At 38.9% G+C, this 24,300-nt stretch overlaps 1 protein-coding gene across 1 annotated transcript; it reads right to left on the bottom strand.

Moving 5' to 3' along the window:
• Positions 1-10: 10 nt before the first annotated feature.
• Positions 11-19,652, bottom strand: LOC121383028. The gene is made up of 3 exons (XM_041512770.1): positions 19,372-19,652; positions 4,296-4,431; positions 11-2,833 (listed from the first exon to the last, which is right to left on the bottom strand). Exons 2-3 carry the CDS (start codon positions 4,366-4,368, stop codon positions 1,929-1,931), a joined length of 978 nt encoding a protein of 325 aa, XP_041368704.1. The 5' UTR covers positions 4,369-4,431; positions 19,372-19,652; the 3' UTR covers positions 11-1,928.
• Positions 19,653-24,300: the final 4,648 nt, after the last annotated feature.

Here is a 24,300-nt window from a genome sequence, read left to right as displayed (position 1 = left end):
AACACCCAGACGATTTTAACAATTTTTTAATAATTATACATTTCACAACAAGAACATTCATTTTAGGTCAGTATACCCTAAACAAATAATTATTCATGTATAAATATTCTCTCCAAAATATTTAACAATAATTTTCTGTAAAATTAATGTATTTCTTATTTGGGTGTGTTGACAGGAGTAATTAAAAATACATCATACATGGTGAATGCGAGATTTTAACTCAGGATGTGGAGGGAAAAATACATTGATCTATTTAGATTCAACATTAGTCCTGCGTTCAGTACACAAGTTTGGAACCAAGCACCCACTAATGAGGCTTGCAGAGTCGTACCCAGCAGAGGTGCAATAAGGGCAATTGTACCCTCAAGACAAAATATGAAACAAGTCACAAATGCCTTTTCTCTATCTGGAGAGTACTTTTGTTCTTTTTGAACTGCCAAGCCATTTATTTTAGGTTAGTCACGGCGAGCAATTCGTAATGGCATGTCCTATTGAACGCAGAGCTGAATAAAATCTCTTGGAATCCAGTTACCGACATCGAAGAAACAAAACATGGTGTCGCTGTTTGATACAAACATACACCTTTTACTGTTCTTCTAACAAACGTGTACTTCTAGGATGATATTACAACATATCGAAATGAAAGAAGCTTGGCTTATCTATTTTTAATTTATAAATATAACGTAATAATGTTTTAAAGTAACCTTGTTTAGTCTGGTATATAATTTAGTTTTATTCACGTATTCAGTCGTAATAAAGGTATTGCCTGAATGAAAATAAAATCAAATTCTGGCTCCAAGCTGTAAATAACGAACTCGTATCAGTATTGCATTTGACTAATTTCAAAGGATACGTTTCTGTTTTCAAGACAACAGTACGCTTTAGTATTGCACTTACTATTGTAATTTAATAATAATAAAAAATAAACACAAAATATACAACCAAAAGATTGCTACAAACTGTTACAAGGCATTATGGGACATCCACGGACTGAAATATGCCCCAGTCAGCGAAAATATGTCATGAGGGCAGGTTGTGCATATTTGGCAATATCTGAGCAACTGAAGCTTTGGTAATATACAAACCCGTACGCGGTTTATCAGAGCCGGTTTATCCTAGTAGTACAGATAGCACGTGCTACGGTCCCCGCGCTTCAGGGGCCCCGCGGTGATGTGTACATTTATTTTTCCCAGATTATTTTTTCCCCTCTCCCCGAGGGGGTTCCAAAAATATATACCCTGGAAAGAGGGCCCCGCAGTTATTTGTGCTACAGGCAGCGCGGATCCTTAAACTTCTCTATGGTTTGTTTATCTAGAAAGCGGGAGCAATGTGGTTTTAAAAAGTAGCCTAGTAGTCGCGTCATAGAGGCGTTTCACCAAGACCATTGAACATAGCGTTGTTACTACAGATCGCTGTCGCTCACACTTTTAAAGAGCTGCAGGGTGGGTTTTTTTTTTTTTTTTGCAGTATCCAAGAACCATGGTTTTGTACCATGTTAGAAGCCGTAGTTGGGAAGCATTGTTTTGCAGTTTAATAACTGTAGTTTTATAATATCTGAGACTGTAGGCCTAGTTTGTGTCGCATCTTAGGAATCGTTTGTAGCATTTTAATTTTGTAATATCGTAGGATAATTATTTTAGAATCAGTAGCCTAAATGTAATATCGTTTGAACCTTAGTTAAATAGTATCTTAGAAATCATATATTTTGTAGATTCTATGAATATTATTGATAATATTAAGTAGATTTGAAACGCAATGCATTATTCTGCAAAACAGAATGTCAGTAGAAAAATATTGTAGGATTTCTGAGACACCAAAACACAACTGAGATATTAAAATGTCCGCAAATAGGATGATTATCTAAATAAAACAGCCCATGATAAGCCACGAGAAAACCACTTGCTAACAGAGAAACGCAGTGACGTTCATCAAGATAAGTCGAATAAACATACATTTTCCATTAAAACCCTGTCTTCTACTTCGTTATGTGGGTATTCTAGCACTGTCGTTAAAACCATATTCTTGTTATTCTTTGCCTTGTAGGAAGTGTAGCCCCAAACACTTTTACTCAGTCTTAGCTTTGGTTTCCCCGGCCTGGACGTCGAGAAGTCGTGTTTTGGCGCCATAACGAGCGGAGAGTCGGGGGAAACAATCAGATCTGTGGCCGCTGTGTGGCGTGGTGATCGCGAACGTCTCTTCGAAAAACTATAGCAACAAGAACACCTGCATAGTCCAAATAAATTATCAAAGAAAATAAAATGTCTTCTTCGTATGAGCACCGCTGCAACGAGTATAATAATCACTAAAATCACGATAACCACTGTTCCGACAATGGCCGAAGTGTTGAACTGCCGCGAGGGGCGAGCGAGTGTCCGTGTGCCAGTTGTTAAAGAGAAACAGTTGGGCGTCATTACAGTCTCGTTATGAAACGCGGGAAAACACGAATCGACTGTTCCGCTCTCAACACAAAATGTGTACTGTGTGTTGGGCAGCAGTCCATCAATCCGTTTGACGAGTGACGTCAGTTCCTGTATCATGACGCACGAGTCGTCCGAGCTGTTGGTCCAGTAGAGCAGCGTAAATCTCGAGTAACCAACATGTTTCGAGCTGTCGCTGGACTTTGGACCCGCGTTGATTTCTAGTTCCACATTGTTTCCATGGACATTACGCGGCGTCAAGTGTATGAGTGATTCGCAACGAGGACCAGTCCATTTGCCGTGACACACGCACTCGGCCGATACGTCACTTCCGCCCTTCTTGTGAGACAGGGTCGTGGTCCGACAGGGACTATTGTTCTTGCACTGTACATGGTCGCAGAATGTGCTTCCATTGTCTGAAATCATAAAGGGGTGGACAGTCATATGGTGTAACCGGCGGTATTTATCATTTGTAGTTCTAAAACATTTTTCCATATCGAAAATGCGCATATACAATTACTGTGTGTGATATGTTAGTTGTGGTGCATTGATTGGAATGGAAAATAACGAAATGGGATCAGCACAGAAATGAATGAGAGAGAGAGAGAGAGAGAGAGAGAGAGAGAGAGAGAGAGAGAGAGAGAGAGAGAGAGAGGAGGGGGGGGAGGTGGGGGGGGTGGGGTGGGGAGATACACGTTTATACACATTTTCCAATTGTATAATGCATTACAGAATATATATTTCGTATCGTCAAAGACAATTTAACTCAAACCATTCTGAATTGGAAACCCAATCGCCCAATACCAGAGTGTATATTATTGGCGAAGTAGTTTCTTACAATGGACATATAACCAGGTAACAGTTGTGAATAGCTTCAATAGTGCCAACACCTTATTTGTATCGTCTAGTACTTAATCTCTCGATGGCCAACGTAGAAAGGTAAATTTCTGTTAATAGATCACACAGGTAATTCGTGTTACGTTGAAGTACCATTCTATTCAAATACATCGCACACTGCGATTATCGACTCGAGCTACCTACTCCCGTACACAATTCTAAAGTTAATTATCTTTATATAATACCAATGGAAATCCTTCAATGCCCAACTGTTCATCATGCCTGGGTTATACAAAGGTGAAGCAAATTTGGAATTCGCATATTTGTAAAAATATGTTCCAGTTGATATTCCAATATTCAACAAAGAGCAACATTGTTTTGTAACAGACACTTTTAAACATCGTTACAGGCTCCTTCAAAGAATTACTTTTACAACATTAGTTTACGTAATGCTCTGAAAAGCATTCGTTATTCATTCAACTGACATGCTTTTATTCAAGTAAAGTTCACTTTTCCACAGAGCTGCTAAACCTCACTTTGGGTAGAAGCTAGTACTGTGGTTTGAACCCAGATCCTATGAATCTTAACACTTAATGAAGGAAGATATGTTATATATAACGACGTACTCAACACATTTTATTTACGGTTATATGGCGTCAGACATATGGTTAAGGACCACACATATATTGAGAGAGAAAACCTACTGTCGCCACTTCATGGGCTACCCTTTTCGATTAGCAGCAAGGGATCTTTTATATGCACCATCATACAAACATGATAGTACATACCACGGCCTTTGTTCCACCAATTGTAGAGCACTGGCTGGAACGAGAAACAGCCCAATGGGTGTGTCGACGGGGATCAATCCTAGACCGACCGCGCATCAAGCGAACGCTTTACCACTGGGTTACGTCCCGCCCTACACTTGATGACGTTTATGTAGTGGAACTGGCAAGTTTAGCTATGTGAAAGATAGAAATCTCGCCGGTGTCTCTCGGCTATTTCCGTACACTGGTGTATTTAACGAATGATGTTACGTACTGGCGAGACAGATGAGGATGATGTTAAAACTGGACAGCGCGTGCAGAAAGATCGTTGATGTCGTCTGCCGCATCGTCTAATCACATCACGTGACCATCAGGTCTGTTAGTCGGCTAATGATGTCAGCAATTCAAATCTGAAATAAATAGAACGTGTATTTTTTAATTTAAGTAAACAAGAAAGTATGTTTCACGTTAATTACCCCCCAAAAAAAAAAAAAAAAAAAAAAAAACCCAAAACCCCCAACAAAAACCAAAGCACAAGATTTCCAAAATTATATCTACTCGGTACTCTCCCCCTCCTAAACTGTATCAACCTGTCACCTCTCCTGTAAAAAAGCACTGGTCTCCAAACTAAGCTGTATGTAAAAATGGATGACAGTAATTTTTCCCTTTATGTCAAGCATTATACATTCTGCTCCAGCTTTTGATGTCTACATATCACAACTTTAAGATAACTTAATGCATGCTCATTGTGTTCAGATTTCAAGAAATGCCATACCATTCCAACACAGTAATGGTTCCATCAGGATTATGATGTCCAGGTATCCAAAAAACCTTTTATGGTAGACAGTTGGAGGCTATATCTACTAAATACGATGCATCACTGACCAACATTATGACTGATGCTATTCCTCATTTTGAATTTGTGCATACGTTTTCATCTCTTCGGTAAAACTCTTGCACATTTATTACGTTTTCATAGTTTTAGATGAAATGACGTACTTGACAACTGTATTGACAGTACTAATAAAGGGAGCCACCTTTCGCGAACACTGAATATATCCTATCTGTTATGACAGTGAATCATGAGGGCATGTCTTCACAGCTGTATTGTCCGGTGATAGTTTTGTTCCGGTGCTAGAAGGGTCTCCTCGGGAGTGGCTGTCCTATAGACGTGCCACTAGATACAGACTGATCGAATCAACCACTGTTTTGCCAAATACCCATTCGACTCTGCATTGGGCAGAGATGCGGCCCTGATCATGTATTGCGGGTGGGGTTTTTCGCTGACTCATTGACCTATATGTGCTATTTATGAAAACTAACAATGATTTGATACCGAGGATGCTAGCTGTTGATTAAAGAATGTGATGTGGTGTCGTTAAACAAACATTAATTATCTTCATAGAGGTGCTGTTTATGCTTTGTTAGAATGGTAGAATTCGGTACATCAGAAGAACGAAACTGATCTGCGATCTCGCGTGTAAGTTATGGGAAGACATGCATGAACTCCCGACGGACCTAGCGTGATAATCCGTTTGATAACATGAATATCACTCTTACCTCCAATTCGTGGTATTACGGTAGCAGAACCTAGTTTCAAACAGTGAACACTGACACTAAGTTTGGTTAATTTACAAACCTTTAACTCACTTGGATAAAGTTAGAAAACAGTGTTGAAAAAATGGAAATACAAGGTGAAAAGGATTCAGGCCAGCTCGTTTTTCCCTAACGCCACCATCGATTTTCGCCGAATTCGAAGATTTGCTCCAGACCCCCCCCCCCCCCCCCCCCCACAACCCCCACCCCACCCCCCGTCTCGTACGCTTATGGAACAAAATGATCGGCTACTGGATGTAGAGAAACCCCAAGCCAAACATTTGTGTTTTGAAGTTTAGTACTGCCAGAACAATATTCACGTCCTTGACCTACAAAGGTTTCGAATATTTTGTCCAATGGAATTCCATCTTTATTTAACAGCACTCTCTTTATATTTAACCAGCGGTCAGTGTTTGATATTTTAATGTCACACCATCTGACGACAAAATAACCCCGGTTCTGCCGAATAACTTGAGTTGAGTTGGACGGCACGTAGCCCAGTGGTAAGGCGCTCGCTCGATGCACGGTCGGTTTGGGGTCGATCCCCGTCGGTGAGCCCATTGGGCTATTTCTCATTCCAACCAGTGCACCACGACTGGTATATCAAAGGCCGTGGTATGCACTACTCTGTCTATGGGATATAAAAGAACCCTTTCTTCTAATCGAAAAGAGTAGCCCATGAAGAAGCGAAAACGGGTTTCCTCTCTCAATATCTGTGTGGTCCTTAACCATGTCTGACGCCATATAACCGTAAATAAAATATGTTGAGTGCGTAGTTAAATAAAACATTTCTTTTTTTTCTGTCGGGAGTTGTAAGGCCACTCAGGCCCGTAGCCAGGATTTTGAGGGGGGGGGGGGGGGGTCGTTTAGGCCCGAGTTGCTTAGGGGGGTCCGGGGGAATACTGAAACAAAACGCCACCGGTTGGAGGAGGTGGGGGGGGGGGGGGGGTCGACTTCTCTCGCTATAATCATTAACCCACTATCTTGAACACACAGTCCACATAGCTGAGGTGTATACCCAAGAAAACGTGCTTGAACTTTAATTAGATATGAGCACGAAAGTAAATTGAAATGGATGAACGAACGAACGAACGAACGAACGAATGAACAGAAAGATTTATTTCACGGCCTTTAATACACTAGTCGTGAAGCACTGGGTTGTTAGTACACAGCCCATTAGGTCCATCGTGATGAATTGATTTTGCAGTCAGCTACGCCTCAGATGGAACTAATACCACCGGGGTACATTCCGCATGCTCACCTTGAACGAACTGTATGCTTACGTGTTACAAAAACAACAACAAACCTGACTTCAAAGCAACAGCAGTTACACATGTGAACAATTCAATACATACTTCAACAAACGAAAAAGATCGCACCTTATTTTTGTTCTAACGTCAGTGTAAATACTGCGCTCACCAGAGTGGAGTAAATTATTTTCACGTGATATGTTCAATTTGTATTGTTTTCAGATCAATAAAACACAACGAGAAATGAACGCCACAGCAATCGCTGTGTGAAAATGTTCTGCACGTATTGTCCGAGCTGGGACATAACGCGTTTTAGAACCTGGAGAGATATCAGTTTTAAACATGGCACTTCTACGTAGGACGTCGTTTCAAACAGAGTACCTGGTTGGTAACACGTCACTTATACTGAAAGTTAAAATTTGTTTTGTTTAAAGTTAAAACATTGTTTAACGACAGCACAAGAGCACATTGCTTTATTAATCATCGGCTATTCGATGTCAAACATTTGGTAATTCTGACATATATGAAATCCGCTACATTGTTTTTCATTAGTAGCACGGGATCTTTTATATGCACCATCCCATAGACATGATAGCACATACCACAGACTATGATATACCAGTGGTGGAGCACTAGCAGGAACGAGAAATAGCCTAATGGGTGTACTGATGGGGATCGATCCTAAACCGAGCGCACATTAGGTGAGCGCTTTGTCATTTGGCCTTCACGTACACAAACGGCAAGAAGAAACTTTCAGTGAATTCTATATAAAATTAAGAGCAAATTCCTCTATAATTTGTATATGACCATTTGGCCAACGACAACACAAACGCTGCCAAATACGTTCTATAAAATTGATTTCCTAATTGTTCTCTCTACACACAAGGGGGCGGGAGGCAGCCCAGTGGTAAAGCGTTCGCTCGATGCGCGGTCGGTCTGGGATCGATCCCCGTCGGTGGGCCTATTGGGCTATTTCTCGTTCCAGCCAGATCACCACGACTAGTATATCATAGACCGTGGTATGTACTACCCTGTCTGTGGGATGGTGCATATAAAAGATCCCTTGCTGCTAATCGAAAAAGAGTTGCCCATGAAGTGGCGACAGCGGGTTTCCTCTCTCAATATCTGTGTGGTCAATAATCATATGTCTGACGCCATATAACCGTAAATAAAATGTGTTGAGTGCGTCGTTAAATAAAACAGTTCTTTGTTTTTTCTTTCTCTACACACAACTACCAAGACGTAACGTCAGTGTAACGGTAGATGTTTCATCTTCACTAGAACATTCTAGCCACATATAGTATCCGTCGTATCCATGACAGAACTCTTTATTAATTCATAAGGCAATTGCTTCGTGCGGCGTATATCGATCCGCCCCTTTGCTTGAAACGCAAACGTTTACCAGCACATTTGTACGGCAGCACTAGAAATATTAAAACACATTAAGTTGGTTCTTTGTCTCTCTGACCAATACAAGTCTTTGATCGTCGATGTGTTAAAAGCAACTCGTTATGGTTATAGGACGACTGTATGGCAAATAATAACACAATAGATCACACAGTTACTGAAATCATTTCGCTGACAGACTGAGAGATACTTTAAGTCTCACCGCTGGCGTAACCAGAGTGGGGAACATGAGGCAATGCCCCACCTCCAATCACACACACACACCCCTACACACACACCACATTATATATTTTTCTGACGCCACAACGTGACTCACAGTGTGGTCGACCGCCCAATATAAAGTAATGGCTACGCCAGCCAGTCTCACCCAGTATAAACATAGTATTATTAATAATACAAAATGACCTTTAAAAACTAAAATATGTATTATAGAGGCTACTCTGTATAGAGTTGTGCGACACTATATGAAACTGTAAAATAGTTAAACGGACCAATAAAATTTTGTATGACGCTGAAATGTAATACTTGATGTTTTCTTACTTTAATTATTAACTCGTGCCAACTGGATACAGTGCACCTCCAAAAAAACACAAAAAAAAACAAACAAAAAAAAACTCCACACACATTCTCTCTCTCTCTCTCTCTCTCTCTCTCTCTCTCTCTCTCTCTCTCTCTCTCTCTCTCTCTCTCTCTCTCTCTCTCTCTCTCTCTCTCTCTCTCTCTCTCTCTCAATCCTCCTTAGTAAACACTGATATATACGTGATGAGTTTGGGGCTACATATATTACCAGAACGATAATTTCTAAAAACAATTAACGAATCATTAACTGAAATGACTCCGTGTGTACCGAGCGCTATGCGGTGCTGTGATGATTATACAACACAAACGGATCGAAATTACGAGAGTACGTGTATGTCAAATAACACTAACAGTATAGTCACGTTCTGTAGCCGAGTTTCAACTCTGTGTACTATATTGTAATCACTTGATTTATTCATTCCCAACGCAGGTTTTAACAAGTTGTCACGGATGACCTCTGCAGGTTCCGTTTATAAACTACACTGAAGCAATACTCATTACTAACTTTACAACTTTTCTTGTTTTGTTTTTTTTGTTTTTTTGTTGTTGTTGTTTTTTGTTTCTTCTGGGGTGGTGCTAGTTCCTTTTGTTTAGCTTCTGTTGTTTTATTTTTTTACCCCACCCCACCCCCCAGCAAAAACAACCAACCAACCAAACAAACACAGAGTTCTGTATAGTATGTCCGTATAATATGTTTTAAATTATGTGGCTCTCTATGATTGTAATCATGCAGCACTGGTGTCTAGGTTTTCAAATCTACAGTCTCACTACTTGTAATCATGCAGCAGTGGTGTCTAGGTTTTCAAATCTACAGTCTCACTACTTGTAATTTTTCCAATCAAACAGCTCTCTATATTTTCCTAATTCTCAGTTATCTTAACTTGGTGTTCAAATGTAAATATTGTATAAAACGTATCAAAGTTTACGTGTGTTGGCTTAACCGTGTACGAACAGCATTTGCCATTACGATAGCTCAATACTATTATCCTTGGCGACTTAAGCCGACTTTCGACGAAAACAAAAAGCGCCATATCGCCGGCTTGATTACGCCCCGGGAATACATAATTTAAATATCGACTCTGAAAACACCGGCAGAATCATCAACAAGCACGATATCCAGTTTCAATAAGCTTCTTCTAGAATGCGCGGCCATGTTCACGAGACCTATTTAACGCTTGACGCTGTCTTACGTTAATGACATTTGTTTCAGTCAACGACGTGTAAACAAAAGCCACTTTGTATGACAACCATCTGCCCATACATGTAATCAAAATACAACTGCGTACACGTGAACTAAAGTATATCTATGAACAATACAGTGGCATGTAATGCATGCATATTGGCGATGGAGCTTTAAATGAAATATTGTATTTAACAAAGCACTCAACACATTTAAAATCCACACATGGGACTACCTTATTGTCCGTTGACCCGTTGTTTCGGTGAGATTCCCGTTTCGATGGTTGCGTGTTTGTGCACAACAGTACGCACATTTGAAGATTTCTGACGTCGTTGACTTTTGCACGGGGAAAGTAACAAATGCCTGTCACATTCACAGAAATGTTCGTAAAAACAAGGTTAAAACGAGCAAAGAAAGCAAGATTGAACTTGACCCACTCTTAAAACCGGCCCATTTCTTAATACCTTTTTTTTTTTTTAATGATTTTCAAACACTGTCATTTGAAAAAACCTTAATTTTAAAAAACTATTTTTGTCTGTTCTCAACTGTACTGCTATCTAGTTATAAAGTCACATGATTGTCACGCTGTCTGTTTGCAAAACTCTCTTTAAAGATACTTGCCAAAAATATATGGTCCTTATATATATGTTTTAAGGTAAATATCTTTCTGAATATCTGTTTATATATTTATTAAAACTCTGAATACAGCTTATATTTTTAACCAAACAATTTTACCATTATAACCAGTCATTTCTAACACGATTGGAAGACATCAGAATTGTTATATTCGTTTTCCTAAAATGTTGTCTGTTAACGTTGGTTCTTGAGCACTCCATTTTGTAATTTGCCTTAAAATATTTACATGTTTTGTTGAACAACATACATATTTTGATAAAACACTGAAAAGTTTTTGCTGTATGCTGTACCAATAAATGTTTCACTCACCGAAACAGGTGACGTAGTTAACAATATTTACTGCTGATGCATGCTACAGTGTTTAACGCACGTGCTGTAAACTACGCTACATAGGTAAACGAGTTACCAGTTATTATCAAATTTATGTCCCGAGTGAAATAATTTTCACTTGTCACGAGCTTTAACGAGTGAAAAGTGAAATTATTTCACGAGGGACATAAATTTCATAATAACTGGAACCGAGTCTGTTATTCTATTTATTATCCCTGCTATTTGGGAGTTTTAAAAGCCTTTATTTTTCGATATAGCCTACATCAGCTACACGTCCATGTATATAGAAACTACTTTACTGTTCTGGGTATTGCTTTAACTTTATATTTTATTCACGGTTCACAGATATTTTTCAAAACCCAAAGTTCTATGAACTGCATTAAACTACCATTTTCTTACAAGTTTAACACTGAAACCAGAAAATGCAAATGCTTTAAACTACGTGACGCCATTGTGTGTACTTTGCCAGAAATTATGATTTTTATTTTCCCCGTTATGAATGCCTGCTGGAGTAATAAATGTTGATATGCTTAAGAACCAAATGCTTATGCTAACCGAAATGTGTTCACCCATGATACACGCGACACGAACAGAGTGAAAATACGCACATATATTATATGCAGATGGTTTATATCTGTTTTGCATTTTACAAACCGACGGTTGTTACAATGACTTTATTAGCCAATATCTGCATACAGAACACCTATACTGAAAAACACAGTTGACAGTATTTTACTATGTACAAAAAATAAAATAAAATAAATAAATTATTGTGCACCGCAATTAGCAACATAGAAAGTTAGGACGGTATTCGGGTTAAATGGACATTCACGAGTTTGGTGCCATGTTTAAGATGTTATCGACTAATAGAGACTTTTTAACGATTGTAATTACATATCAAATACATTTTTCTGCATAATATATTAGTGGCTGTATATTAAACGTGTTTCTGACCGTTCTAATATTTGTACTAGGTTAAATTTCATTTTATTTCCTCAAATATATTTTTTCGTACGTACGAAATTATTTAAAGACAAAATCCAGCTTGGGCTTCTTACAAATATTAAGACGACCAGAAACACATTGGATATACAGACACTGATATTCTAAACAAGAAAATATATTTAATCTGTAAGTTTAATCGTAGAAATATTTTAGTTTTTGGAAACATCTTACAATGCAGCAAACTCAGGAATGTCCCTTTAACTATGTCTCCAACATGCACAACGTTGACAGATGGCTCCAGGTGAATCGCTAACGCATTGACGAGTGACATCAAGCGAACTAAAGAGAAACATTATCCAATTAATCCCGTAGCTTCCGGCTATTTTCCTCACTGTTTAGCACCAGGTAATAAAAGCAGATTACGTGTCGACGTATTATGACATTCGTCGTAATTATATACCATCATGTTTGGTTCGACAGCACGAGCTGATATCACCAAAATAAACTATTGAAAGTTGAAAAAGTCAAACTCTTATTTTTAAGGGGTTTGGGGAGGGGAAGGGAAGGCGAGGGAGGGGCAGAGGTGTGTTTCGGGGGTCAAACCCCCACATCTTCGAGCGAAATTAAAAAATATGTATGAGGTATGATTCGGACTTTCCCTAAAACTTCGCTAGCAATAGTTTAGACCCCCCCCCCCCCCCCCCCCCCCCCATCTGCACATCCAGCTTAAAGAGGTCTGGATTGAGAAATAACCCAATGGGCCACTGTCGGGGATCGATCCTAAGGCTTTATCACTGAGCTATGTCGCTACTGTATGATGCCCGCTACTATATGATGCCGTTATTGTGTAATGCCCGTTACTGTTTGATGTCCGTTACTGTATGATGCCCCGTTACTGTATGATGCCCCGTTACTCTCTGATTCCCCGGTTACTGTGTGATTCCCCGGTTACTGTATGATGCCCCGTTACTGTGTGGTGCACCGTTACTGTGTGATACCCTGTTACTGTGTGATACCCTGTTACTCTCCGATTCCCCGGTTACTGTGTGATTCCCCGGTTACTGTATGATGTCTGTTACTGTGTGATGCACCGTTACTGTGCGATACCCTGTTACTGTGTGATACCCTGTTACTCTCCGATTCCCAGGTTATTGTGTGATTCCCCGGTTACTGTATGATGCCCTATTACTGTATTATATCCGTTACAGTTTGATGTCCGTTACTGTTTGATGCCCTGTTACTGTGTGATGCCCTGCTACTGTATGATGCCCTGTTACTGTATGGTGCCCTGTTACTGTGTGATGCCCGTTACTGTTTGATGTCCGTTACTGTACGATGCCATGTTACTGTGTGATGCCCTGTTACTGTGTGATGCCCTGTTACTGTGTGATTCCCCGGTTACTGTGTGATTCCCCGGTTACCGTATGATGCCCTGTTACTGTATGATGCCCTGTTGTTGTATGCCATGTTACTGTGTGATGCTCGGTTACTGTATGATGCCCGGTTACTGTATGATGCCCTATTACTGTGTGATGCCCTATTGCTGTGTGATGCCCTATTACTGTACGATGCCCTATTACTGTGCGATGCCCTATTACTGTACGATGCCCGTTACTGTGTGGTGTCCTATTACTGTGTGATTCCCTGTTACTGTGTGATGCCCTGTTACTGTGTGATTCCCCTGTTACTGTATGATGCCCTGTTACTGTGTGATACCCCGGTTACTGTGTGATTCCCAGGTTACTGTGTGATTCCCCGGTTACTGTGTGATGCCCTGTTACTGTATGATGCCCTGTTACTGTGTGATGCCCTGGTTACTGTGTGATTCCCAGGTTACTGTACGATGCCCAGTTACTGTATGATGCCCTGTTACTGTGTGATTCCCCGGTTACTGTATGATGCCCCGTTACTGTGTGATGCCCCAGTTACTGTGTGATGCCCCAGTTACTGTGTGATGCCCCGTTACTGTATGATGAACTTTCAAAAAGGTTCAAACATTTCCGCGTTCCACAATCTGACAACATTCTCATTTTGTATCCCATCCCCGCCTCGAGGACAGTCTTGTCTGAGTTACGGTGTTCGTACACAAGACATCTCGTCACTAGCTGTCGATGTTGTTTATTTTATTCCTATAGGCTACAAATAAGAAGATTCACTTCCGCATACCTTTGTCATACACGTGTAACTGCATCATACGATAACGGTTGTCTGTCTAGATATGTACATATAGCCATATACACATAGGTACTAACGCAATGTTTCGGACGTTAAACACTACAATGGATGAGCACTATTACGATACCATTATGAAAATGAAGAGGAAGGAAGGATTTCGTCTGAAAATCCCATCTATTTATATGTTGGGACTTCTTCGTCTGAAAATCCCATCTATTTATATGTTGGGACTTCGTCTGAAAATCACATCTATTTATAAATACGTTGGGACCGCGGAAAAATGACGAATAACTTAATGAGTGTTTAACGACAGTCACACTAAAATGAACTAAAAATATCGAAGGCAGATTAGGATATCAAAGTATTTGCCAGTACTGGTGTGCGAATTAAAAGAAAAACAACAAAGAAACAAACACACAACAAAACACAAAACCGCCAGTAAAAACACCCAACATAAATAAATAAATAAATAAATTAATTAATTAATAATACTGTGCAGTACAGTAATAATAATAATAAAAAATAAAAATTAAGTCATTGCAGCCTGTCTATCAATTTGACAGTCACAACCTAATTTAGTAATGATAGACATGCAATCAGTTTAAATCTACTAAATACCCGCCTACTACTACACGAACTACATCACAAACGTTAGGTCGTAAATACCTGCCTACTGTCACACGAAATATACCACAGTCGTTAGGTCGTAAATACCTGCCTACTGTCACACGAAATATACCACAGTCGTTAAGTCGTAAATACCTGCCTACTACTACACGAACCACATCACAAACGTTAGGTCGTAAATACCTGCCTACTGTCACACGAAATATACCAGTCGTTAGGTCGTAAATACCTGCCTACTGTCACACGAAATATACCACAGTCGTTAGGTCGTAAATACCTGCCTACTACTACACGAACTACATCACAAACGTTAGGTCGTAAATACCTGCCTACTGTCACACGAAATATAAAAGTCGTTAGGTCGTAAATACCTGCCTACTGTCACACGAAATACTACAGTCGTTAGGTCGTAAATACCTGCCTACTGTCACACGAAATATACTACAGTCGTTAGGTCGTAAATACCTGCCTACTGTCACACGAAATATACCACAGTCGTTAGGTCGTAAATACCTGCCTACTGTCACACGAAATATACCACAGTCGTTAGGTCGTAAATACCTGCCTACTGTCACACGAAATCCACAGAGGTTAGGTCGTAAATACCTGCCTACTGTCACATGAAATATACTACAGAGGTTAGGTCGTAAATACCTGCCTACTGTCACACGAAATATACCACAGAGGTTAGGTCGTAAATACCTGCCTACTGTCACACGAAATATACCACAGTCGTTAGGTCGTAAATACCTGCCTACTGTCACACGAAATATACCACAGTCGTTAGGTCGTAAATACCTGCCTACTGTCACACGAAATCCACAGAGGTTAGGTCGTAAATACCTGCCTACTGTCACATGAAATATACTACAGAGGTTAGGTCGTAAATACCTGCCTACTGTCACACGAAATATACCACAGAGGTTAGGTCGTAAATACCTGCCTACTGTCACACGAAATATACCACAGTCGTTAGGTCGTAAATACCTGCCTACTGTCACACGAAATATACCACAGAGGTTAGGTCGTAAATACCTGTCTACTGCCACATGAAATATACCTGAGGTTAGGTCGTAAATACCTGTCTACTGTCACATGAACTATACTACAGAGGTTAGGTCATAAATACCTGTCTACTGTCACATGAAATATACTACAGAGGTTAGGTCGTAAATATTCGTCTACTGACACATGAAATATACTACAGAGGTTAGGTCGTAAATACCCGTCTACTGTCACATGAAATATACCTGAGATTAGGTTGTAATACATGTCTATTGCCAAACGAAATGTACCAGAGATTAGGTTGTAATACCTGCCTATTGCCACACGAAATGTACCAGAGATTAGGTTGTAATACCTGCCTATTGCCACACGAAATGTACCAGAGATTAGGTTGTAAATACCTGTCTATTGCTACACGAAATGTACCAGAGATTAGGTTGTAATACCTGCTTATTGCCACACGAAATGTACCAGATATTAGGTTGTAAATACCTGTCTATTGCTACACGAAATGTACCAGAGATTAGGTTGTAATACCTGCTTATTGCCATACGAAATGTACCAGATATTAGGTTGTAATACCTGCCTATTGCGACACGAAATGTACCAGAGATTAGGTTGTAAATACCTGTCTATTGCTACACGAAATGTACCAGAGATTAGGTTGTAATACCTGCTTATTGCCATACGAAATGTACCAGAGATTAGGTTGTAAATACCTGTCTATTGCTACACGAAATGTACCAGAGATTAGGTTGTAATACCTGCTTATTGCCACACGAAATGTACCAGAGATTAGGTTGTAATACCTGTCTACTGTCACACGAAATGTACCAGAGATTAGGTTGTAATACCTGCCTATTGCCACACGAAATGTACCAGATGTTAAGATCGTAAATACCCGCCTATTGTCACAGGAAATTTACCATAGACATTAGGTCGTAAATACCTGCCTATTAAAACACTAACTATATCACGGAGGTTAGGTTGTAAATACATGCATATTGCCAAACGAAATGTACCATAGACGTTAGGTCGTAAATGCCTACCTGTTGCCACATGAAATATACCACAGAGGTTAGGTCGTAAATACCTGCCTACTGTCACACAAAATATACCACATAGGTTAGGTCATAAATACAAGCGTACTTTCACACGAAATATACAAGAGGTTAGATATATACCAGAATCTAGACTGTAAACACCTGCCTATTGTCACATGAGATATACCACAGGTCAGGTCGACCCGACGCTCAAACACTGAGATTTTACATTCATCTAGGTTCAATCGATTTTGTTTTTACCTGAAGTCAGACGATAATGTCACCATGGAACCAAACCTAGCCAGATGATTTCTGTGGAGATAAGTAATTTTGTAAGCGTCAACTAATAACGAAACACGTCTCTCCGATTGGTGGATTGCTAAAATAGCTCACAGAAATGTCATGTTTTATTGTCCCTAAAGAACAGTTATAATTACGGATAAGAAATTAAATAATGAAGAAGATACTTCACAAAAGACGAAAAGGAAAACACGAATAAGAATATAAAAACAGCCCCACCCCCGCAACCCCCCCACACACACAAAGCAAAAAACAACAAATTCACTAAAAAGAAAAAACCCACGAAACCCCCCCCCCCAAAAAAAAAAACCCTCCACAAGAAAACAAAGCAAGAAAAAAAAAAAAAACCTCCACAAACAAATCCTCCCCCACCAAAAAACACACACAAAAAACAATCAAACAAAATATTTACCGAATACGATACACAAGCCTCTTAAAAACAACAAGAAAGTAGTTTTCAAATAAATAAAACCGGCCTCGGTGGCGTCGTGGTTAGGCCATCGGTCTACAGGCTGGTAGGGACTGAGTTCGGATCCCAGTCGAGGCATGGGATTTTTAATCCAGATACCGACTCCAAACCCTGAGTGAGTGCTCCGCAAGGCTCATTGGGTAGGTGTTAACCACTTGCACCAACCAGTGATCCATAACTGGTTCAACAAAGCCATGGTTTGTGCTATCCTGCCTGTGGGAAGCGCAAATAAAAGATCCCTTGCTGCTAATCGGAAAGAGTAGCCCATGTAGTTGCGACAGCGGGTTTCCTCTCAAAATCTATGTGGTCCTTAACCATATGTCTGACGCCATATAACCGTAAATAAAATGTGTTGAGTGCGTCATTAAATAAAACATTTCTTTCTTTTTTTTTCAAATGAATAATATATTTTTAACATGCATACTGACAAAAGTGTCTAAATACGTTCTTTAGAAGCATCCTGTCAGTGATGACCGGCCTCGGTGGCGTCGTGGTAGGACATCGGTCTACAGGCTGGTAGGTACTGGGTTCGGATCCCAGTCGAGGCATGGGATTTTTAATCCAGATACCGACCCCAAACCCTGAGTGAGTGCTCCGCAAGGCTCAATGGGTAGGTGTAAACCACTTGCACCGACCAGTGATCCATAACTGGTTCAACAAAGGCCATGGTTTGTGCTATCCTGCCTGTGGGAAGCGCAAATAAAAGATCCCTTGCTGCTAATCGCAAGAGTAGCCCATGTAGTGGCGACAGCGGGTTTCCTCTCAAAATCTGTGTGGTCTGACGCCATATAACCGTAAATAAAATGTGTTGAGTGCGTCGTTAAATAAAACATTTCTTTCTTTCTTTCTTTCTTTCCTGTCAGTGATTACCCTGGTTTAAAACCGTAATGTAGTTGACTGTTCAATGACCCAATTATATATAGTTGCTGTACAGGTTTAGTTAGTATTTTTAATTATATAAAATAAAATAAAAATATTAAAAAAGAAAGGAAAAAGAAAAGAAACCGAAGAAAAGAAACCGAAGAAAAGAAACCGAAGAAAAGAAAGCAAAATAACAAGACACTATTGATACAATCAACCAGGGACGTTTGTGTGGTATATTTGCATTCTCCAGTTTAGCCCATTTTGGGTGACAGAAACTGGACTGCTACACGGAAACATAACTGCGCGTGAAACACACACAAAAAAGCCCATATTACCTTCACAGTAGTCCCCATAAGCTAGTAGTTAAAAATAGAAATTACACACTAAATCTCATTTTTATTACCCCATTATATATATATATTTTATTACCCTGTATGAGATTACGGGGGACATTCGATCCTTGTAGCCAAGAAGGTTATTTAACATTTTATGTCGCCATCGAAAAATGTTTCAAGCGTCTTCGACTTTTGTGTTAAACAACTCTTTGTCTGTTGTGACAGTGGAAAATGACGTCGTCGCTCGAATCGATTATTTCCGGTCAATTGTTACCTGTCTAAAGACGAGAGTCCTCTCTCTGTAGCGAACAATGTGTCACGACTATGTGTGTCAATGTTGACACGGTAGTCCCAGAGTTCGAGACAGAGCCTCGACCCCTTTATCGTCCTGCAACCAGTGAAACAAAAAGCTTTTCAGTTCTTAACATGCTAGTAATGAAGAACACAAATACAGATAAATCCACGTGTTGTTTTAAACACTAATAAATTAAATACATAATTTATAATAAATGCATACAGTAAGTAACGTCAATAAAATATGCATTCATCCGTAACGTAAACAACTTTTCTTCTTCTTTTTCATTCAAATAGAACAAATAATGATCTTACCTTTCTCTCGCTACCAGGGAAAATCCCGTTATTTCCCGTCTGTCGAGGGTAGTCCAAATAAACCAGTGCGACTGTCCGACGCTGCGATTTACAATTACAAGGTGCCGAGAGATAGGTGTGTTCTACCCAGGTGCTACTTTCCTACTGTTTGACCCATGACACGGGGTGTAGGGCCGGCATGAATACCAGTCGCTTCAACAGCTCTTATCAAACGGGGTCAGGTAAAAACGTATACGAGAACTGAATGGTGATTGATAGGCCTACACCTGGAGATTGTGTTCGTCGACGAGATATCCCAGCATTCGCCGCGAACAGGTAAACACAAAAAGCATATCCTGTGTCGCTGAAACTGAGAGCGGCAGGTGGTGACGCGACCGAGTGCGGCGAAGCATTTAAATGACATTGTTCGTTAGATTATTACTTAAAACTTGTAGAATAGGAACAAATGTCTGGAGGAAACAATGTTGTTAAGCCAAAAAAAATATAAAAAAATGAAAAGAAAATAAATGGTAAATAATGGTCAACGACAACGCATTGTTTTAGCAGTTTTAGGTGTCAAATGCCGTTTGTCAAAAGCATAGAATCTCACTTCTGCCACCAAGCTAAACCCAATTCCGCTTAGCAGGATTTTCAAAATGCTCTGTTGTGACAGGTTGCTGTTTAATACAGGTCGATTTGTATTTCAAAATGCTCTGTTGTGACAGGTTGCTGTTTAATACAGGTCGATTTGTATTTCAAAATGCTCTGTTGTGACAGGTTGCTGTTTAATACAGGTCGATTTGTATTTCAAAATGCTCTGTTGTGACAGGTTGCTGTTTAATACAGGTCGATTTGTATTTCAAAATGCTCTGTTGTGACAGGTTGCTGTTTAATACAGGTCGATTTGTATTTCACTTGAGGCGACTTTTAACACTTATGGTTACCTAATATAACAGTTGTACACTTATTAGATTGTGTGACAGATGAGGCAAATGGTTGACAACCAGGGACCTAACTCGCAAAGCTATCTTCAGGTGACAGACACTAAGACATAGTTTTTACTATTAGAGCCGTTTATGACCACTGAAATCAAACATTGCTTATATTTTATTGTTTAGAGTATCCATTTTAGTACAACCGAAGTGTTTCTGCTGATCCTGTTGTTTCTAATATCACAAAATGCATTTTTCATATTTTCACAAACGCACGTGTGTCTGAAATATAACGGTTATGGAGTCGAGTTCTTGTCTATTTTAAGGATTTGTTTCACTCTGTTGTAAGTTTATCGAAATGTGTTATAGTTTTGTAGAGTAACTAAATTTAGTGTCCATGTTTGTGGGCTGAAACTAGGGTCTGCGTCGTTAAGCAACATCACGCAGTCCTTGCAAGTCTTTTTGCATTACACGTAGAGATCGTAAAGTTACGAGAGTTTATAGAATCAGGTCCCAGAACTAACCATGTCCAAAGTCATACACACTGTGTATGGTTTCAGAAAAAGGGGTTTTAACGTTTAAATAGTAAAGATGTTTGGTTTTCAAATTATATACACGTCTAGTAATCTAATCATCCTCCGCATGAAAACACGGCTAGACACCGACGACGAATATTGGTTATAGAGAGCTGAAACTATTCGGATATTAGGTAATTGATCGTATTTCACAATGATGTTAGGCATTATGTTCCATACGATTTACAGTACATATATTGCCAAAATTTTCAAATATGAACTAAGCAACTTAAGGTTTACCTTTGTCAATTCCCGTATTTTTACATTTAACATCAATTTATACCATTTAGTAAACCACCATAATTATTATTAGCTTTGTTTAAGAAAATTCAATCTTTAAAATGCAATTATGATGGCAATGTTTGGTGTATTCTGTAGAATGTAGTGGTTGTTTATAAACAGCATATCAGAAATCAACTCATCGGCTTTGTTCACTACCGTGTGTCTGGTTTTGTTATACTATATAGTAAAAAAACAAATGTACGGTTTAATTTTTGTGTGTATTCATTTAAAATAAAATATTGACTGTTTTCTTGATGCTTTTAGCTGAAAGCGATGCAAACTTTCTCCCGTGTTTATTTGTGAAAACAAATTTGACTGTTGACACTGCATTCAGCCATATTATAAACCATGCACAAACTGTTTTAAAAATCAGTAGTGAATTAAGCATTAGCACTGGAAAACTTAATTTAAAAATAATTCCGAAAATGTAAGAAAAATAAAAAGGAATAAACTTCGAAAATGTAAACAACCGCCTCTAATATCAGAATAATATAATAAAATAACCAGTGCAATATGATTAATTTGTATTCCTTGATATTTAGGAGATCACCGGTTTCCTTTTTTTCTTTTTCTTCGAGAGGTGATATCGTCTAATTGACAATGGATTGACGCATGACCACCGAGCCGTGTAGCAAACATTTTCACTTTGCAATGTACTATTTTCAATTTACTATGTAGGACTAAGTATGCCTATTTAAAGAAGAAGAAGCTGAAATGGTTCAATGGCTCATTTGGTAGAGTTTTACGTCAACTCAAGAAAGATTCGGGGAATCCTTTCCAAGGACATTTTGAAAACTAGAAATGCAATTTCTTGCATTCTACAAATAAAATTCACCACGACACAATGATGGAAATACATGGTGATAAGTGTTCAGGCCAGCTTATGTTACCCGAATAAGAATATTTGCTCCAGCCCTTGAGAGGGGGGGGGGGGGGGGGGGGGGGGGGGGGGGTTGCCTCATCTGTCCTGCCTGTGAGAATGTACGCATAAGCGATCGTCTACTCAGGCCCGTAGGAATGATATCTGGAGGGGTGGGGTGGGGGGTTGGGGGGGGGGGGGGTGTACAACCATATTTGTAACTGTGGTTTAAACAATATTTATTTCTGTTTATATTAACAGATGGGATTGGTCAACAGGCATAGCTTATATACAGACTTTCCCCTACATTATACAGTTGAAATATTAGCTGGTCAAAATAAGCTTTTTAGAAAGTATAAGATGTGCATTTAGTCTTGAAAAATGTAAAACTATTGTATATTTAACCTGTCAAAATATAAATATTTGTATATAGGTTAGAACAGAGAAACAAGAAGAATAAAAGAGAAGGTGAACGGTTTTACCAGAAAAAACGTTTGCTTCCAGCAATGAAATTGTGAATAGCTTTGCAGATGAGACTGTTTTCTTGTTGTGTTAAGTTGGGATCTCTATTTGTAACTTTATATAGAGTAGGTGAAATCAACCCATACGTTTCCGTCCTTGAGTTCCTTGTTATATAGCAGTATTTTTCTAACATTATGTCACGATTACCCAATATTTGATATTAGATAGGAACTGATTAGTACATTAATGTGCTCTAGTGGTGGTATTAATTAAAATAAACTTGTACGTTTGATTTTCGTTGATGGTAAAACGGTCAGATTTATTATCAGATTAGATGATGATTCGTTTATGGCTTCTATTGAAAATGTGTGTGTGTGCGTGTGTGTGCGTGGATGCGTGCGTATGCGTATGTGTGTAGCAGGTATGTATTTTCGTGTCTTAACTGTTCCAGCATATAGTGGACATGAACAGCTGCACAAAAACCTGATATAAAACTGTCAAGACAAAACAACGTTTTAAAACGTTTATAACATTAATTAAATATGCCCACATAAAGTAATAATAAAGATTACACTAAAATAAAAAAAGAACTAATTTGTCTACAAAAAACGCACACAAAAGTATTCGAAAGTTGAAAAATTTTTAATAAACATTAGACTTTTTTATTTTAGTTCATTGAAAGCCGGAAACATCTTAAAACATACTGGTAGCAAGGTAAAATCTCCTTACCATGGTCTGAAGGTGATGTCCATTCTATCGATAGCGGAAATGTGACCAAATATTTCGAGCCGTTGTGGGAATCGTAACAGTGTAAGTGACTGGATTTATCATGTTGTAATTTAATGATCAAGTGGACTCAAATAAAATGAACTCCGAGAAAACATTTGACATTTTGCTGATTTTTCAACCCCGTACGACCAATCATGCTGTCTGAGAAACGGTCATGGTATGTAGATAATGTGACTTTTCACTGATGTTTAAAACAATGTTTGCAACAAAAAACATCATGACCCCCCCCCCCCCCCCCCCCCCCCCCCCCCCATTAAATACCACAAATGACAAGTGTTATGCGTTAGTTTACTAAATATACTGAAATTACCATAGGCGTATATGCCTGAGATCTCAGCATTGACAGGTTTAGACCATCAGAGGAATTTCGAACTGATAGGGCCAAATATGGTGGGTAAAATGTCGAGTTTGTTATAAAGCATATTGTAGTGTCGATAATACTGAAGGTTAAGTGAAAAGTAATTCTATTATTCGCTGAATTTTAATTAATTAATTAATTAATTTAGTTATCCAAGACATATAATGATGGTCAGGATTATATTTGACTAATAATAGGAAAGAGAAATTCTAACAATTTAACAATGACGTCATAACAGCATAGTACACCACCAGTAACCAAAATAAGACAAAACTTCACAAAACATTAAAAAAGTCCTATACAGTTTCGAAACCAGTTAAACCTAAAATAAGTTCTCCTGTTCGCTGTAGGAAAAACAACAAATTAGCAACTTCTAGTCAAATGAATACAGAAATATCGAGAACTACTAACCGACTCTTGCTTTTGACAAACAGGATTACTGCTTCAAATTAAATTATCCCATCGGCAATTCTGAAATTAAAATATATAAAAATGGTATAGTCTTAAAATGCTATATTCTTCCTCTTCCAAAGACACAAGAGCCGTACGATGAAACACAATTTTAACCATCACCTTTAGTCATATTCAAAATGCGAGTGTGGCATACCTTAGCGTAATGCATAATTATGTGGACACTGTTATAAAAGCGTACATGTAGTTATGTTGTATAATTCATTAACACTTATAACGATA

Source organism: Gigantopelta aegis, chromosome 10 (assembly GCF_016097555.1).
Source record: "Gigantopelta aegis isolate Gae_Host chromosome 10, Gae_host_genome, whole genome shotgun sequence".
Classification (NCBI taxonomy): domain Eukaryota; kingdom Metazoa; phylum Mollusca; class Gastropoda; order Neomphalida; family Peltospiridae; genus Gigantopelta; species Gigantopelta aegis.
The sequence above is the reverse complement of the archived record's forward strand: the minus strand, read 5'-3'. Positions and strand labels throughout refer to the sequence as shown.

Coding starts and splice junctions, on each gene's coding strand:
- LOC121383028 (XM_041512770.1), bottom strand. CDS start 4,368: ATGCGGCAGACGACATCAACGATCTTTCTGCACGCGCTGTCCAGTTTT. Junction 2,834..4,295: donor CATCCTCATCTGTCTCGCCA/GTACGTAACATC, acceptor TTATGATTTCAG/ACAATGGAAGCACATTCTGC.